The sequence below is a fragment of the Aquarana catesbeiana genome, linkage group LG09, assembly GCF_042186555.1.
Source record: "Aquarana catesbeiana isolate 2022-GZ linkage group LG09, ASM4218655v1, whole genome shotgun sequence".
Lineage (NCBI taxonomy): Eukaryota > Metazoa > Chordata > Amphibia > Anura > Ranidae > Aquarana > Aquarana catesbeiana.
The window spans coordinates 2278022-2294476 of record NC_133332.1 but is presented as its reverse complement, the minus strand read 5'-3'; the positions used below and the strand labels follow the sequence as shown (position 1 = coordinate 2294476).

Sequence of the window (16455 nt, the reverse complement as noted above, 5' to 3'; positions counted from 1 at the left end):
CCTCTCTGACCAACTGCATCAAAGTGATCCCTCTCTGGCCAATTGTGTCAAAGTGATCCCTCTCTGGCCAATTGTGTCAAAGTGATCCCTCTCTGACCAATTGTGTCAAAGTGATCCCTCTCTGTCTCGTTAGATATTTAATGATCTACTAATACTCTACATGTACAGTGTCTTGAAAAAGTATTCATACCCCTTGAAATTTCCCACACTTTGTCATGTTACAACCAAAACCGCAAATGTATTTTATTGAGATTTTATGTGATAGACCAACACAAAGTGTCACATAATTGTGAAGTGGAAGGAAAATGATAAATGATACAAATAAATATGTGAAAAGTGTGTGGGGGGGGGGCATTTGTATTCACCCCCTTTACTCTGATACCCCCAACTAAAATCTAGAGGAACCAATTGCCTCCAGAAGTCACCTAATTAGTAAATAGAGCCCACCTGTGTGTCATTTAATCTCAGCATAAATACAGCTGTTCTGTGAAGTCCTCAGAGGTTTGTAGTAGTGTTTCTCAACTCCAGCCCTCAAGGTGCCCCAACAGGTCATGTTTTCAGGCTCTCCATTATTTTGCACAGGTGATTTGATCAGTTTCACTGCCTTAGTAATTACCACAGCTGGTTCATCTGAGGGAAATCCTGAAAACATGACCAAAAACATGTTGGTGGTGCCTTGAGGACTGGCGTTGAGAAACACTGTGTTAGAGAACCTTAGTGTACAAACAGCATCATGAAGGCCAAGGAACACACCAGACAGGTCAGGGATAAAGTTGTGGAGAAGTATAAAGCAGGGTTAGGTTATAAAAAAGATCTCCCGAGCTTTGAACATCTCACGGAGCTCTGTTCAATCCATCATCGGAAAATGGAAAGAGTATGGCACAACTGCAAACCTACCAAGACATGGCCGTCCACCTAAACTGACCGGCCGGGCAAGGAGAGCATTCATCAGAGAAGAGCCAAGAGGTCCATGGTAACTCTGGAGGAGCTGCAGAGATCCACAGCTCAGGTGGGAGAATCTGTCCACAGGACAACTATTAGTCGTGTTCTCCACAAATCTGCCCTTTATGGAAGAGTGACAAGAAGAAAGACATTGGTGAAAGAAAGTCATAAGAAGTCCTGTTTGTAGTTTGTGAGAAGCCATGTGGAGGACACAGCAAACATGTGGAAGAAGGTGATCTGGTCACATGAGACCAAAATTCAACTTTATGGTCTAAAAGTAAAACGCTATGTGTGGTGGAAAACTAACACTGCACATCACCCTGAACACACCATCCCCACCGTGAAACATGGTGGTGGCAGCATCATGTGGTGGGGATGGTTTTCTTCAGCAGGGACAGGGAAGCTGGTCAGAGTTGATGGGAAGATGGATGGAGACAAATACAGGACAATCTTAGAAGAAAACCTGTTAGAGTCTACAAAAGACTTGAGACTGGGGCGGAGGTTCACCTTCCAGCAGGACAACGACCCGAAACATCCAGCCAGAGCTACAATGGAATGGTTTAGATCAAAGCATATTCATGTGTTAGAATGGCCCAGTCACAGTCCAGACCTAAATCACATTGAGAATATGTGGCAAGACTTGAAAATTGCTGTTCACAGACGTTCTCCATCCAATCTGACAGAGCTTGAGATATTTTACAAAGAAGAATGGGCAGAAATGTCCTCTCTAGATGTGCAAAGCTGGTAGAGACATCCCCAAAAAGACTTGTAGAGAAAGGGGGTTCTACAAAGTATTGACTCCGGGGGGCGCCATACAAATGTCCCTCCCCCCCCACACTTTTCACATATTTATTTGTATCATTTATCATTTTCCTTCCACTTCACAATTATGTGACACTTTGTGTTGGTCTATCACATAAAATCCCAATAAAATACATTTATGGTTTTGGTTGTAACAAAATGTGGAAAATTTCAAGGGGTGTGAATACTTTTTCCAAGCACTGTGTGTGTATATATATATATATATATATATATATATATATATATATATATATATATATATATACATACATATATATACAGAGAGAGGATTTATATATATAAGTTCTATTAATCCTCTCTGTAGTTCTCTCTCAGGTCCGTGGTGCGGTTACTATTAATACACGGGGCCGGCGCGCGCGTTGCGGGGAGCCGGGATTCCCTCTGACGTCACTCCTTAGTAACCGATAAACACAGCGAAGACAAGTCCATAGATGGTTATGTACGTCACAGGAACTCCGCTGGGCGGGGCCAGCCCTCCGCCGCTCTGTACCCCGATATCTAGGGGTGGGGGGAGGCCGGGGGGGCTCTGATCTGGGGGGATGGGAGCGGAGGGTGGGGTACGGGGCGGCGGGGGGTCCCTCGGTCTGATTTTGGGGGCGCTGGGGGCTCCTTAGCCCGAGATGTGGGCGGGGTGAGGGCTGTGACGTCGGTGGGAGTATAAATAGGGAGAAGTGATGTGAGCTTCATTCATAAATCTCACACCGAGCCGGAGGACGATCCGCCGTACTACCGGAGACACCATACCGGGGACCTACAGGAGACACCAAACCGGGGACCTACCGGAGACACCATACCGGACACTTACCGGAGACCCACCGGAGATACCTACCGGACACTTACCGGAGACACCATACCGGGGACCTACCGGAGACACCTACCGGACACCTACCGGAGACACAATACCGGACACCTACCGGAGACCTACCGGAGATACCTACCGGACACCTACCGGAGACCTACCGGAGATACCTACCGGACACCTACCGGAGACCTACCGGAGATACCTACCGGACACCTACCGGAGACCTACCGGAGACCTACCGGAGACACCATACCTACCGGAGAGAATAGTCAGTGAGAGCTACCGTATTACCGGGACACTTACCGTACTATCTCATACCTACTGGAGAGACCCCTCCACCGCCTGCATTCTGCACCCCAATTATCGGGGACCCCCGGGATCTATAAAGCCCTCCATGCGGACTGCGGGACTTTCCCCCGGACTCCGGTGCCGGTCCTGATCTCCTCCGATTGGACTTCTCACTTCTGCACCCAGTTCTGCTTCTGGACTCTTCCTTGGATTTTGTACTTTCTTGGTTCTGGAAACTCTCCCTGGTCCTGATCTGGGCTCATATCCCGGTTCTGGTTCTGTGTTTTGACTCTGGTTCTGGAATCTGACCCTGATCCTGGGTGCTGGTCCTAGTTCTGACCCAGGTCCTGGTTCTGGACTCTGGTCCTAGTTCTGGGCTGTGACCCTGGTTCTAGACTCTGGTTCTGGTTCTGACCCCGTGTTCTGGACTCTGGTTCTGGGCTCTGGTTCTGACCCCGTGTTCTGGACTCTGGTTCTGGGCTCTGGTTCTGTGTTCTGACCCTGGTTCTGGACTCTGGTTCTGGGCTGTCACCCTGGTTCTGGGCTCTGGTTCTGGGTTCTGGACTCTGGTTCTGGGCTCTGGTTCTGACCCTGGTTCTGGACTCTGGTTCTGGGCTCTGGTTCTGACCCTTGTTCTAGACTCTGGTTCTGGGCTCTGGTTCTGGGTTCTGACCCTGGTTCTGGACTCTGGTTCTGGGCTGTGACCCTGGACTCTCCTCAGTTTGGACCCCTGTGGACTCTGGTTCTGGAAGGACATGTACCAGGGATACGACTCCTCCAGCTCCTCTCCCTCTGCAGAGTCTCAGTACCTCTCCTCGGTGGATTCTTTTGGGAGCCCCCCCACAGCTGCTGCACCACAGGTGAGTGTGACGTCACTGACGGCAGTGATGTCACTGGGGGCTGGTGGGCTGAAGAGTGAGTGGGGGACACAGGAACCCACTGCTGCTCAATGACTCTCTCTGACGTCACAGCAACTTTCTACAACCACACATTGTATAGGGTCCCAGAGCACACTGTGTATAATGTAAGGGTCAGTATATACTGTGTATAATGTAAGGGTCAGTATATACTGTGTATAGTATAAGGGTCAGTATATACTGTGTGTAGTATAAGGGTCAGTATATACTGTGTATAGTATATGGGTCTGTATATACTGTGTATAGTATATGGGTCTGTATATACTGTGTATAGTATATGGGTCTGTATATACTGTGTATAGTATATGGGTCAGTATATACTGTGTATAGTATATGGGTCAGTATATACTGTGTATAGTATAGGGGTCAGTATATACTGTGTATAGTATAGGGGTCAGTATATACTGTGTATAGTATAAGGGTCAGTATATACTGTGTATAGTATAGGGGTCAGTATATACTGTGTATAGTATAAGGGTCAGTATATACTGTGTATAGTATAAGGGTCAGTATATACTGTGTATAATATAGGGGTCAGTATATAATGTGTATAATATAGGGGTCAGTATATAATGTGTATAGTATAAGGGTCAGTATACACTGTGTATAGTATAAGGGTCAGTAAATACTGTGTATAGTATAAGGGGTGAGTATACACCGCGTATAGTATAAGGGTCAGTATATACTGTGTATAGTATAGGGGGGGTGAGTATATACTGTGTATAGTATAGGGGTCAGTATACACTGTGTATAGTATAGGGGGTCAGTATAAAGGGTGAGTATATAATGTGTATAGTATAGGGGGTCAGTATATACTATGTATAGTATAGGAATCCGTATACACTGTGTATAGTATAGGGGTCAGTATACACTGTATAGTAAAGGGGGTCAGTATATAATATGTATAGTATAGGGGGTCGGTATATAATGTGTATAGTATAGGGGGTCAGTATGCACTGTGTATAGTATAGGGGTCAATATATAATGTGTATAGTATAGGGGTCAGTATACACTGTGTATAGTATAGGGGGGTCAGTATATACTATGTATAGTATAGGAATCAGTATAAACTGTGTATAGTATAGGGGTCAGTATACACTGTGTATAGTATAGGGGTCAGTATATAATATGTATAGTATAGGAATCAGTATACACTGTGTATAGTATAGGGGGTCAGTATACACTGTGTATGGTATAGGGGTCAGTATATAATGTGTATAATATAAAGGTCAGTATACACCGTGTATAGTATAGGGGGCCAGTATATAATGTGTATAGTATAGGGGTCAGTATATACTATGTATAGTATAGGAATCCGTATAAACTGTGTATAGTATAGGGGGTCAGTATATAATGTGTATAGTATAAGGGTCAGTATATAATATGTATAATATAAAGGGTCAGTATATACTGTGTATAGTATAGGGGTCACTATATACTATGTATAGTATAGGGGATCATGTATATACTGTGTATAGTATAAGGGGTCAGTATACACTGTATATTATAGGGATCAGTATATAATGTGTATAGTATAAGGGGTCAGTATACACTGTGTATGGTATAGGGGGTTAGAATATAATTTTTAGTATGCGGTCAGTATACACTGTTATGGTATAGGGGTCAGTATATAATGTGTATAGTATAAGGGGTCAGTATATACTATGTATAGTATAGGAATCAGTATAAACTGTGTATAGTATAGGGGTCAGTATACACTGTGTATAGTATAAGGGTCAGTATATAATATGTATAATATTGAGGGTCAGTGTATAGTATAGGGGGTCAGTATATACTATGTATAGTATAGGGGGTCAGTATATACTGTGTATAGTATAAGGGGTCAGTATACACTGTGTATAGTATAGGGGATTAGTATATAATCTTTAGTATGGGGTCAGTATACACTGTGTATGGTATAAGGGTCAGTATATAATGTGTATAGTATAGGGAGTCATTGTACACAGTGTATAGTATAGGAGCCAATATACATTGTGTATGGTATAGTGGTCAGTATACACTGTGTATTGTATAGTATAGGGGTCAGTATACAGTGTGTATAGCATAGGAGTCAGTATATATTGTGTATAGTATGGGGGTCAGTATACACTGTGTATAGTATAGGGGTCAGTATATAATATGTATAGTATAGGGGGTCAGTATACACTGTGTATAGTATAGGGGTCAGTATACACTGTGTATAGTATAGGGGGTTAGTATATAATTTTTAGTATAAGGGTCCGTATACACTGTGTGTATGGTATAGGGATCAGTATATAATGTGTAGGGTATAGGGGTCAGTATATAATGTGTATAGTATAGGGGTATGTATACACTGTGTATAGTATAGGGGTATGTATACACTGTGTATAGTATAGGGGTCAGTATACACTGTGTATAGTATAAGGGGTTAGTATATAATTTTTAGTATAAGGGTCCGTATACACTGTGTATGGTATGAGGGTCAGTATGTAATGTGTATAGTATAGGGGGTCAGTATACACTGTGTATAGTATAGGGGCCAATATACACTGTGTATAGTACAGGGGGTCAGTATATAATGTGTATAGTATAGGTGTCGGTACACACTGTGTATATAGATCCATTGTATACCTTATATAGTGGTCAATATACTATATAGGGATCAGTTTACACTGCAAATGAGTTATATAGGAGACATTGTCCTCTGTATATAGGGGTTGGTGTATATAGTGTTTTCTTTATATAGGTGTACAGAAGGGTCAGTGTACACTCTGTATGGTGTGTATATAGGGGTTGTTGTACATAGTGTCTTCTGTATATTGGGGTTGGTGTACGTAGTGTCTTCTGTGCATGGTGTATATAGGGGTCAGTGTACACTGTATATTAGTTATATACTGTAGGATACATTGTGCAATATAGGGGTCAGTGTAGTCTGGACATAGTGTTATAGTATAGGGGTCAGTACACAGTGTTTGGTGTATATAGGAGGCCATGTACACTCTGTACTATTTGTATATATGGGTCAGTGCATACTCTGTATGAAGTGTGTATGGTGTATATATACTGGTCAATGTACATAGTGTATGGTGTATATAGGGGTCATTATACACTGTGTATGGGTATATTGGGTACATTTGTGCAGTATAGGGGTCAGTGTAGTCTGAACGTATAGGGGTCAGTACACCGTGTATGGTGTATATAGGGGTGGAGCAGCTGTCCCTCCATATGCCCCACAAGGAGTACATAGGTAGATATTCCTCTATGTGTTGTGTGGAAAAGGGCCCTTGCTTTGATTGCTTCCCAAAGAGGAGCCGTCCTTCTCCATCTCAGCCATAGAATATTTTTATTAATCACAACCCATAACTTCCTTTGCCTGTAACCTGTGACATGTTGCGTGTCTTCTTTGCAGGAGTGCGTGTCTCTGTGTGATGCTCCATCCTCCTTTGTGCCCACTGTTACCGCCATCACCAGTAGTCAAGACCTGCAGTGGCTGGTCACCCCGGCCCTCATCTCCTCTATGGCTCAGTCCCAACCTCCACCAGGACCCTCGCTGGACCCTTATGACCTGCCAGGGCCAAGCTACGCCTCTCCGTCCGGATCATCTTATGGTCCATCTGTTTCCACACCGGGACCAGAGGGCTCCCGGCCCACCCGTACCCGTAAAAGAACCAGAGAGGAGGCGGTGAGTGTCCCTGGACTGGATGTCTATAGGTATATGTGCCACAACCAAAATGTGACCTCTGATCCTTGTTCCAATACACAGCTGACACCGGAGGAGGAAGAAAAGAGACGAGTACGCAGAGAAAGGAACAAACTAGCCGCTGCCAAATGCCGGAACCGAAGACGAGAACTGACTGACCGACTTCAAAGCGTAAGTGACAACAATAGACTTCTCCCAACAGGTGAAACCATAGAGATCACAGACTAAGGAGCACCAAGGAGGAAGGGTCTACAGACCATCTAGAGCAGTGGTTCTCAACCTCTCTAGTGCCGTGACCCCTTGATAAAATTTCCCAAGTTGTGGGGACTCCTAACAGTAAAATTATTTTCGTAGCGTGGGTTGTCAGTACCCAAGGCAAGGTAAGTAATTTGCGCCCCCTAACACACGGACATTTAGCGCTCCCTGAGTCCCTTCCGCTCGTACAGTATTAAAGCCCCTCATGGTACATTTTAGGATGTACCACTCTTTCTCTTTGTTCTCCTTTCTTTCCCTTTTATCTCTCTCTATCCTAATTTCTTTTTTTTTTCCCCATCCCTCTCTCTAGCCATCTTTCTTGTTCTTTCTCTTATTCTTTCTCTCCTTTTTTCTGCTCCCTTCCATGTATTCTCTATTTTTATTCCTTCTCTTACTCCTTGGTGGGGGGTGGGGGAGTTGGGATTAGTGGCAGTGCTGGTGGGAGTTCTGATCAACCAAGTGCTCTTGATGAAGGTCATCTGCTGATCTGAAAACTGTAGTGGGGACCTTTATTGGCAGCGCTAATCACAGGTAGTTTTACTCACTGTGTCTCCTGCTCTGTGGTGTCTATCAGCAGTGACACCTATGCCGAAATCAGGAGATGGGGTCTCTTCCAGCCTCTCCCACTTCACATTCCTCACCAGTCAGCTGACTTCTAATCTCTGCAAAGAGGCTGAGTGGGCGGCCGCAGGCTCCAGGAACAGCCCAGCTGGACAGCTACAAAAAGGTTAGGAGAGCGGTGCGGGCTTCAGGAACAGCCCAGGATTCGGTGACCCCTGGCAAATCGTCATTCGACCCCCAGGTTGACAACCACTGATCTAGAGGTTTATGTGGTGGATTCAGGTGCTCATAGTCCTCCTCCAGAGAACCTGAGTGTTCATGTTCCCATAACCCTAGGATCATATCCCTTTTTCCCAGTATCAGTATGAGTGGAGGGTTCTGGTTTGCCCGTGGTCACACCGTCCTGTGTGAAACTTTCCGTTTAATAGAGCCCCATATGTGGTGGAAGAGGGAGAGGAGAGGATTTGGCTCTCTGGTTTAGGAAATCCCTACTCACCCTTGACCCGCATCTCTGACACCTTGAACCAGAATAGCCGCAATGAGAATCACGTCTTCTCTCTCTGCTCTACTTAGAAGGTCACATTTGTCTTTTGTTGGTTGGACACAGGGCCCAATCACATGGGACATGGTCCACAAATATTCATGTATGAGGGGTAGCATCTCCAGCAATGCCATATGTGTGATCATAGTGTAATAGTCCAGGTTGATGTGAAGCACTATAGTGATTAACAGCTTGTGTTCCCCCTATCAGGAGACGGACCTTTTAGAAGAGGAGAAGTCCACACTGGAGGCAGAGATCGATGAGCTGCAACGACAGAAGGAACAGTTGGAGTTCGCCCTTCTCTCCCATCGATCGACATGCAAACTCCCTTACGAGGACCCTGACCTGCCCTCCAGCGAACCAGCTGTCTCCTTTCCCCACGGAGGACTCCTGCCCTCGTATCCCCCCCAACCGGAGGTATCATTCTCTGTCTGTTTGCCCCCACTACCGGACCCAGACTGTGCAATCGGCCCTGGAGCTTACACCTCTTCGTTTGTGTTCACCTCCCCAGAGGGAGGAGCCTGTGGAAGCCGGTACCAGCGCAGCAGCGGAAGTGAGCGCTCATCCTCCGACTCGCTCAGCTCCCCCTCACTCCTGGCACTCTGAGACATAAAGTCCAACACCTTCCTGCACCTTCCTCATTCAGCCAACCTTTCCAATCCATGCAGATTGCAAACCACTGCCGTCCATCCGACAGATCCTCACCCTTCTCCTCAATCTTTCATTTCTCTCTCTTTTTCTCCACCATCATAATCTTGTGTTTCATCATGGTCTGCTATGCCTCCCGTGGCTTGCTTCCTTCCCTCTGCCAGCTATGGAGATCTCTCCATTCCTCTCCTTCCCTCTACCAATTATGGAGATCTCTCCAGTCCTCTCCCTTCCTTCTGGCATCTATCACCATCACTCCATTCTTCTCCCGTTTCTCTACCAACTATGGAGATCTCTCCAGTCCTCTCCTTCCCTATACCAACTGTGGAAACCTGTCCATTCCTCTCCTTCCTTCTACCAGCTATGGAGATCTCTCCAGTCCTCTCCTTCCCTCTACCAACTGTGGAAACCTCTCCATTCCTCTCCTTCGTTCTACCAGCTATGGAGATCTCTCCAGTCCTCTCCTTCCCTCTACCAACTGTGGAAACCTCTCCATTCCTCTCCTTCGTTCTACCAGCTATGGAGATCTCTCCAGCCCTCTTCTCTCTATCAACTATGGAGATCTCTCCAGTCCTCCCCTTCCTTGCAGCTCATTGTTCATTGGCCTACCTCTTCCTCTTTTCCCACATTATTATAATGTGAACTTTTCTCTGTCTTACTTTCTTTACTCCATAAAATCCCGAACCAGCCCCCATCCTGCATTGTCCTCATCACTGATTCTACATTCCTACTCTTTATCTCTTCATGTCTGGCTCCAGGTCTGCTCTTCTCCAATGCCATGCATTTTTTGTATTGTTACTCCTCTTCTGTAATTTCACAACCTGCTTTTCCATATCTTGTCTTCTCTTCCTATCATTCTCCATTGTCACCCCCACCTCCCTTCACCATCATCCTTGTATCTGTTACCATTCATGACCCCCTCCCCCCCATGATGGAAGTGTGTGGTGGGCTGAGCGCTGTCAAGAAGTTTCCTCCTTGCTACATTCCACTTCAAGGACCAACTTCATGAACTTCACCCAAGGGAACACCCAGGACCAGGACCAAGTTGGACCTCTACCTCCTCAGCTGTAAGGAGGGCACGACCAATGATGTGAGATGGGATGTGATGGGGAGTGGGGTCAATATGTATCAGACCAGAGAGGGGGATATAGGCCGACCATGTGGCAGCTCATGTCAGTCCACTCCTGTGGAGTGGCCCTTAGAGACTATGGACAAAAGGGCACTACACTCTCTACTGGTTTTTCAGCGTCCCCTGCAGGTCACAGGGTGTACTGCATTTTTTCTGGCAGCAGGGTAGACCAACCTGTTCTATGAAATGTGATTTGCTCCTAATTAGTATTCTCAAAGAGAACCTGTCAGAAGAGAAATATGGGCTTTGCCATTACTTTCTGAAAATGCTAGTTGCCTGGCTGTTTCTTTGGGGGTCTATTTATCAATGTTTTCCCTCAAGATTTACACATTTTTCACATAAGATTCAATTGGAAGGATCTGTAACTCCTGGGTATGAACATTGATAAACGGACCCCATGACCCACAGCGAGGACGCAGGTCAGAAGCCCTTCCTTGTTCTGGGTCAACGACTCAAAGTCCTGGAGACCCCGACCAGCCGGCTGGTTTTCAGAAGAGCTTAGTATTGGTGGCCCTGTCCCTTTAATCTTTCACTGTGACCACGCCTGCAGCCATACTGGCCCCGCCTTCCGGCGTTGTGCCGTATTTTCGTATTTTGTATACAGAGTCAGTCTGTAGATCTCCGGTGCTTGGACTTTGTATTGTACATGTGGAACCAACCGGATGGAGGAGCTGGGTGGCTGCTAGGGTGGACTTTACCAGCACTTATCGCCCTCTGATCAGCTTTATTGATTAGGAGCCAATGAGGTCTCAGCACTTCTGTCCCTCTGATTAGCTTTATTTATTAGGAGCCATTGAGGTCTTAGCACTTCTGTCCCACTGATCAGCTTTGTTGATTAGAAACCAATGTGAACTCAGCACTTATCACCCTTTGATCAGATTATTGATTAGGAGCCAATGAGAACTCAGCACTTATCGCCCTCTAATCAGATTACTGATTAGGAGCCAATGAGGTCTTAGTACATGTACCCTTCTGATCAGATTATTAATTAGGAGCCAATGAGGTCTCAGCACTTATCTATCTCTGATCAGATTATTGATTAGGAGCCAATGAGGTCTCAGCACTTATCTCTCTCTGATCAGATTATCGATTAGGTACCAATGAGGTCTTAGTACTTGACCCCTTCTGATCAGATTATTAATTAGGAGCCAATGAGGTCTCAGCACTTATCTCCCTCTGATCAGATTATTGATTAGGAGCCAATCGGGTATTAGTACATGACCTCTTCTCATCAGATTATTAATTAGGAGCCAATGAGGTGTCAGCACTTATCTCCCTCTTATCAAATTAATGATTAGGAGCCATTGAGATCTCAGTACATGACCCCTTCTGATAAAATTATTGATTAGGTGCCAACAAGGTTTTAGTACATGACCCTTTTTGATCAGATTATTAATTAGGAGCCAATGAGGTCTCAGCACTTATCTCCCTCTGATCATATTATTGATTAGGCACCAATGAGGTCTTAGTACATGACCCCTTCTGATCAGATTATTAATTAGGAGCCAATGAGAACTCAGCACTTATCGCCCTCTAATCTGATTATTGATTAGGTGCCAATGAGGTCTTAGTACAAGACCCCTTCTGATCAGATTATTAATTAGGAGCCAATGAAAACTCAGCACTTATCGCTCTCTGATCAGATTATTGATTAGAGGCCAATAAGGTCTCAGTACTTATCTCCCTCTGATCAGATTATTGATTAGGTGCCAATGAGATCTTAGTACATTACCCTTTCTGATCATATTATTGATTTAGAGCCAATAAGGTCTGAGCACTTATCTTCCTCTTATCAAATTAATGATTAGGAGCCATTGAGGTGTCAGTACATGACCCCTTTTGAGAAAAATTATTGATTAGGTGCCAATGAGGTCTCATTACATGACCCCCTTCAGATCAGATTATTGATAAGGAGCCAATGAGGTCTCAGCGCTTATCTTCCTCTTATCAAATTAATGATTAGGAGCCATTGAGGTGTCAGTACATGACCCCTTTTGAGAAAAATTATTGATTAGGTGCCAATGAGGTCTCATTACATGACCCCCTTCAGATCAGATTATTGATAAGGAGCCAATGAGGTCTCAGCGCTTATCTCCTTCTGATCAGATTATTGATTTAGGAGTAACAGAGGTCTTAGTACATGACTCCTTCTGAACAGATTATTGATTAGGAGCCAATCAGGTCTCAGCACATATGCCCCTATGATCAGACTGATGAGCAAGGCTGAGATCAGAATATTGATTAGGACCCAGTGAGATCTCAGCACTTGTCTCCCTCTGTTCAGATTGCTTGTCGTGACGGAGATTAGATTATTGATTAAGAGCCAATGAGGTCTCAGTACATATCCCCCCCTATGATCAGACTGATGGTCATGGCTGAGATCAGAATATTGATTAGGAACCAATGAGGTCTCAGCACTTATCTCCTTCTGGTCAGATTATTGATTAGGAGCCAATGAGACCTCAGCACATAATTCCCTCTGTTCATATTGCTGGTCAAGGCTGAAATGAGATTACTGATTAGGAGCCAATGAGGTCTCAGCACTTGTCTCCCTCCTATCAGATTGCTGGTCAAGGCTGAGATCAGAATATTATTTGATATAATGACTCAAGTAGGGTCTGGGCAGCACCAGAACTGACCTTGACATTCGATGAGTGGAAGGTGTGTCAGCCAGAGATCAAGGTGCAATGACCCTTACTACCGGATTGTCTGTATGTGTGTGGCGCTATATACAGCACATACACATTGTATACGCACACACGCAGTTTTATAAAGAGCAATAGCCATATTTTTCTATATATTTTATTATATATATATGAGGCTTATTTATAGATGTATATTATATATATAAAGATATATAGTGAAAGTAATGTTATGTACGTACGTACAGACAGAACATAATGCCAGAGTGTATATATCTATTTCCTAATATATTTTTGGATGTTATATAAGTTTTATATATATAGAAATATGAATATACACAGAGAGGTTCTCCTATTCAGTGGTATCTATTGGTCGGTGAACCGTCGCTGGTTATAATGTATACAACTCGAGGGTTCATTTTAGCACTGGAACTGGAAAATGAAACATTGTTGCCGCCTAAAGAAACGCCATCCCATGGCAGCCAATCATCTTTCAGTGTTCTGATAGAAGGTGATTGGCTCCCTACACTGCCTATTAGGGGAGGAATGTGACAATACAGGGGCGCCCAAAGGAATGTCATTGCCCTAAACTCCGCCCAGGCAAGCAGCTCCTCGGGGGTGGAGACTAGCACCATGTCTGTCTATTGGGGGTGACAAACTGAGTGCCCGGGGGGAAAAAAAAGATGAACTCCACTCAGAACCAAAACCCGAAAAATACTCAGTACTGTCCTATGGCAGCCGGTGCCTGCGCTGCAATAGTCTCCGAACTGAACATTAAAAATCAGTTCCCGGCAGCTGAGTAGAGGGACACGTGGGTGCGTGTACAGGGGGTGTGGGCTGGGTGGTTCTCCATGGGGCCCGGCTGTACAAAGTCAGAGGCTTATGGCGCTGATACAGGTGAGAAAAAAAGTCTGCAAAGTCCATTTAAGACTAAATATTGACTGGAGTTCTTCTTTAATCCCCAGCAGCGGCGGCGGTGGTGGCGGCGGAGGTGGCGGTTTTCTCTGTCTGTACGTGTGAGGATGATTGCACCTTTCTCAGCAGAGTGGACGAGGATACAGATCTATGTAAAGAGAGGAGGGGGGAGGGGGACCACGCTGGGCGCACACTTTTTCCTGTTACTGTATTAGTGATATTGTGTAAGTAAAAGAAATGACTATAGAAACATATATATATATATATATATATTTTTTGACTTCATTATAGTATAGGTCTTTATGGAACTGTAATAAATAAAACTTCAACAAAACCCTGCCCATGGTCGTGTCATTCTTCTTGTAACAGCCAATGGGGAGTCGGCCCCCTGTGTTCGGCTATCACTAACCTCTACTGTACGTGTCCGCCCAGCATGTCGTCTATAGGCTGTGTACACCGAGATATATCACCCGATCGTTCCCAGCCTGATAATGAACACACTGGACTCCGCCCCCGAGGAGTGCAATATGTCAGAGTGCAACTGAATCAGAAAAAACCCTGGCACAAAACTACACGTGGCGTCATTCCCCAGCACAAAACTACACGTGACGTCATTCCCCCACCACAAGGCTACATGTGACGTCATTCCCCCACCACAAGGCTACATGTGACGTCATTCCCCCACCACAAGACTACATGTGACGTCATTCCCCCACCACAAGACTACACACGGCGTCATTCCCCAGCACAAAACTACACGTGGCGTCATTCCCCAGCACAAAACTACACGTGGCGTCATTCCCCCAGCATAAGACTACACGCGGCGTCATTCCCCAGCACAAAACTACACGTGGCGTCATTCCCCCAGCATAAGACTACACGCGGCGTCATTCCCCCAGCATAAGACTACACGCGGCGTCATTCCCCAGCACAAAACTACACGTGGCGTCATTCCCCAGCACAAGACTACACGCGGCGTCATTCCCCCAGCATAAGACTACACGCGGCGTGATTCCCCCAGCACAAAACTACACGCGGCGTCATTCCCCCAGCACAAGACTACACGTGGCGTCATTCCCCCATGACAAAACTACATGCAGCATCATTCCCCCAGCACAGGACTACACGTGGCGTCATTCCCCAGCACAGGACTACACGCAGCGTCATTCCCCAGCACAGGACTACATGCGGCGTCATTCCCCCAGCACAAGACTGCACGCGGCATCATTCCCCCAGCACAAGACTACACGCAGCGTCATTCCCCAGCACAGGACTACACGCAGCGTCATTCCCCCAGCACAGGACTACACGCAGCGTCATTCCCCAGCACAGGACTACATGCGGCGTCATTCCCCCAGCACAAGACTGCACGCGGCATCATTCCCCCAGCACAAGACTACACGCAGCGTCATTCCCCAGCACAGGACTACACGCAGCGTCATTCCCCCAGCACAGGACTACACGCAGCGTCATTCCCCAGCACAGGACTACATGTGGCGTCATTCCCCAGCACAGGACTACATGTGGCGTCATTCCCCAGCACAGGACTACACGCGGCATCATTCCCCAGCACAGGACTACATGTGGCGTCATTCCCCAGCACAGGACTACACGCGGCGTCATTCCCCAGCACAAGACTACACGCGGCATCATTCCCCAGCACAGGACTACACGTGGCGTCATTCCCCAGCACAGGACTACACGCAGCGTCATTCCCCCAGTACAAGACTACACGTGGCGTCATTCCCCCAGTACAAGACTACACGTGGCGTCATTCCCCCAGCACAGGACTACACGCGGCATCATTCCCCAGCACAGGACTACACGTGGCATCAATCCCCCAGTACAAGACTACACGTGGCGTCATTCCCCAGCACAAGACTACACGTGGCGTCATTCCCCAGCACAAGACTACACGTGGCGTCATTCCCCCAGCACAAGACTACACGTGGTGTCATTCCCCCAGCACAGGTCTACATGTGGCGTCATTCCCCCAGCACAAGACTACACGTGGCGTCATTCCCCCAGCACAAGACTACACGTGGCGTCATTCCCCCAGCACAAGACTACACGTTGTGTCATTCCCCCAGCACAGGTCTACATGTGGCGTCATTCCCCCAGCACAAGACTACACGTGGTGTCATTCCCCCAGCACAGGTCTACATGTGGCGTCATTCCCCCAGCACAAGACTACACGTGGCGTCATTCCCCCAGCACAGGACTACACGCAGCGTCATTCCCCCAGCACAGGACTACACGCAGCGTCATTCCCCCAGCACAAAACTACACGCAGCGTCATTCCCCCAGCACA

General features: G+C 46.2%; 1 protein-coding gene across 1 annotated transcript; it reads left to right on the top strand.

Moving 5' to 3' along the window:
* Window positions 1–3416: 3416 nt before the first annotated feature.
* Window positions 3417–14383, top strand: FOSB (FosB proto-oncogene, AP-1 transcription factor subunit). Its single transcript, XM_073598069.1, has 4 exons — window positions 3417–3714; window positions 7163–7435; window positions 7517–7624; window positions 9021–14383. The coding sequence occupies exons 1-4, from the start codon at window positions 3610–3612 to the stop codon at window positions 9414–9416; spliced, it is 882 nt and encodes a 293-aa protein (XP_073454170.1). The 5' UTR covers window positions 3417–3609; the 3' UTR covers window positions 9417–14383.
* The last annotated feature ends 2072 nt before the right edge of the window (window positions 14384–16455 follow it).

Bases quoted from the DNA above. Each gene is read 5' to 3' on its own strand.
- FOSB (XM_073598069.1), top strand. From the start codon at position 3,610: ATGTACCAGGGATACGACTCCTCCAGCTCCTCTCCCTCTGCAGAGTCT. The intron at 3,715-7,162 runs GTGAGTGTGACG...TCTTCTTTGCAG, and splicing joins CCACAGCTGCTGCACCACAG to GAGTGCGTGTCTCTGTGTGA. The intron at 7,625-9,020 runs GTAAGTGACAAC...TCCCCCTATCAG, and splicing joins TGACTGACCGACTTCAAAGC to GAGACGGACCTTTTAGAAGA.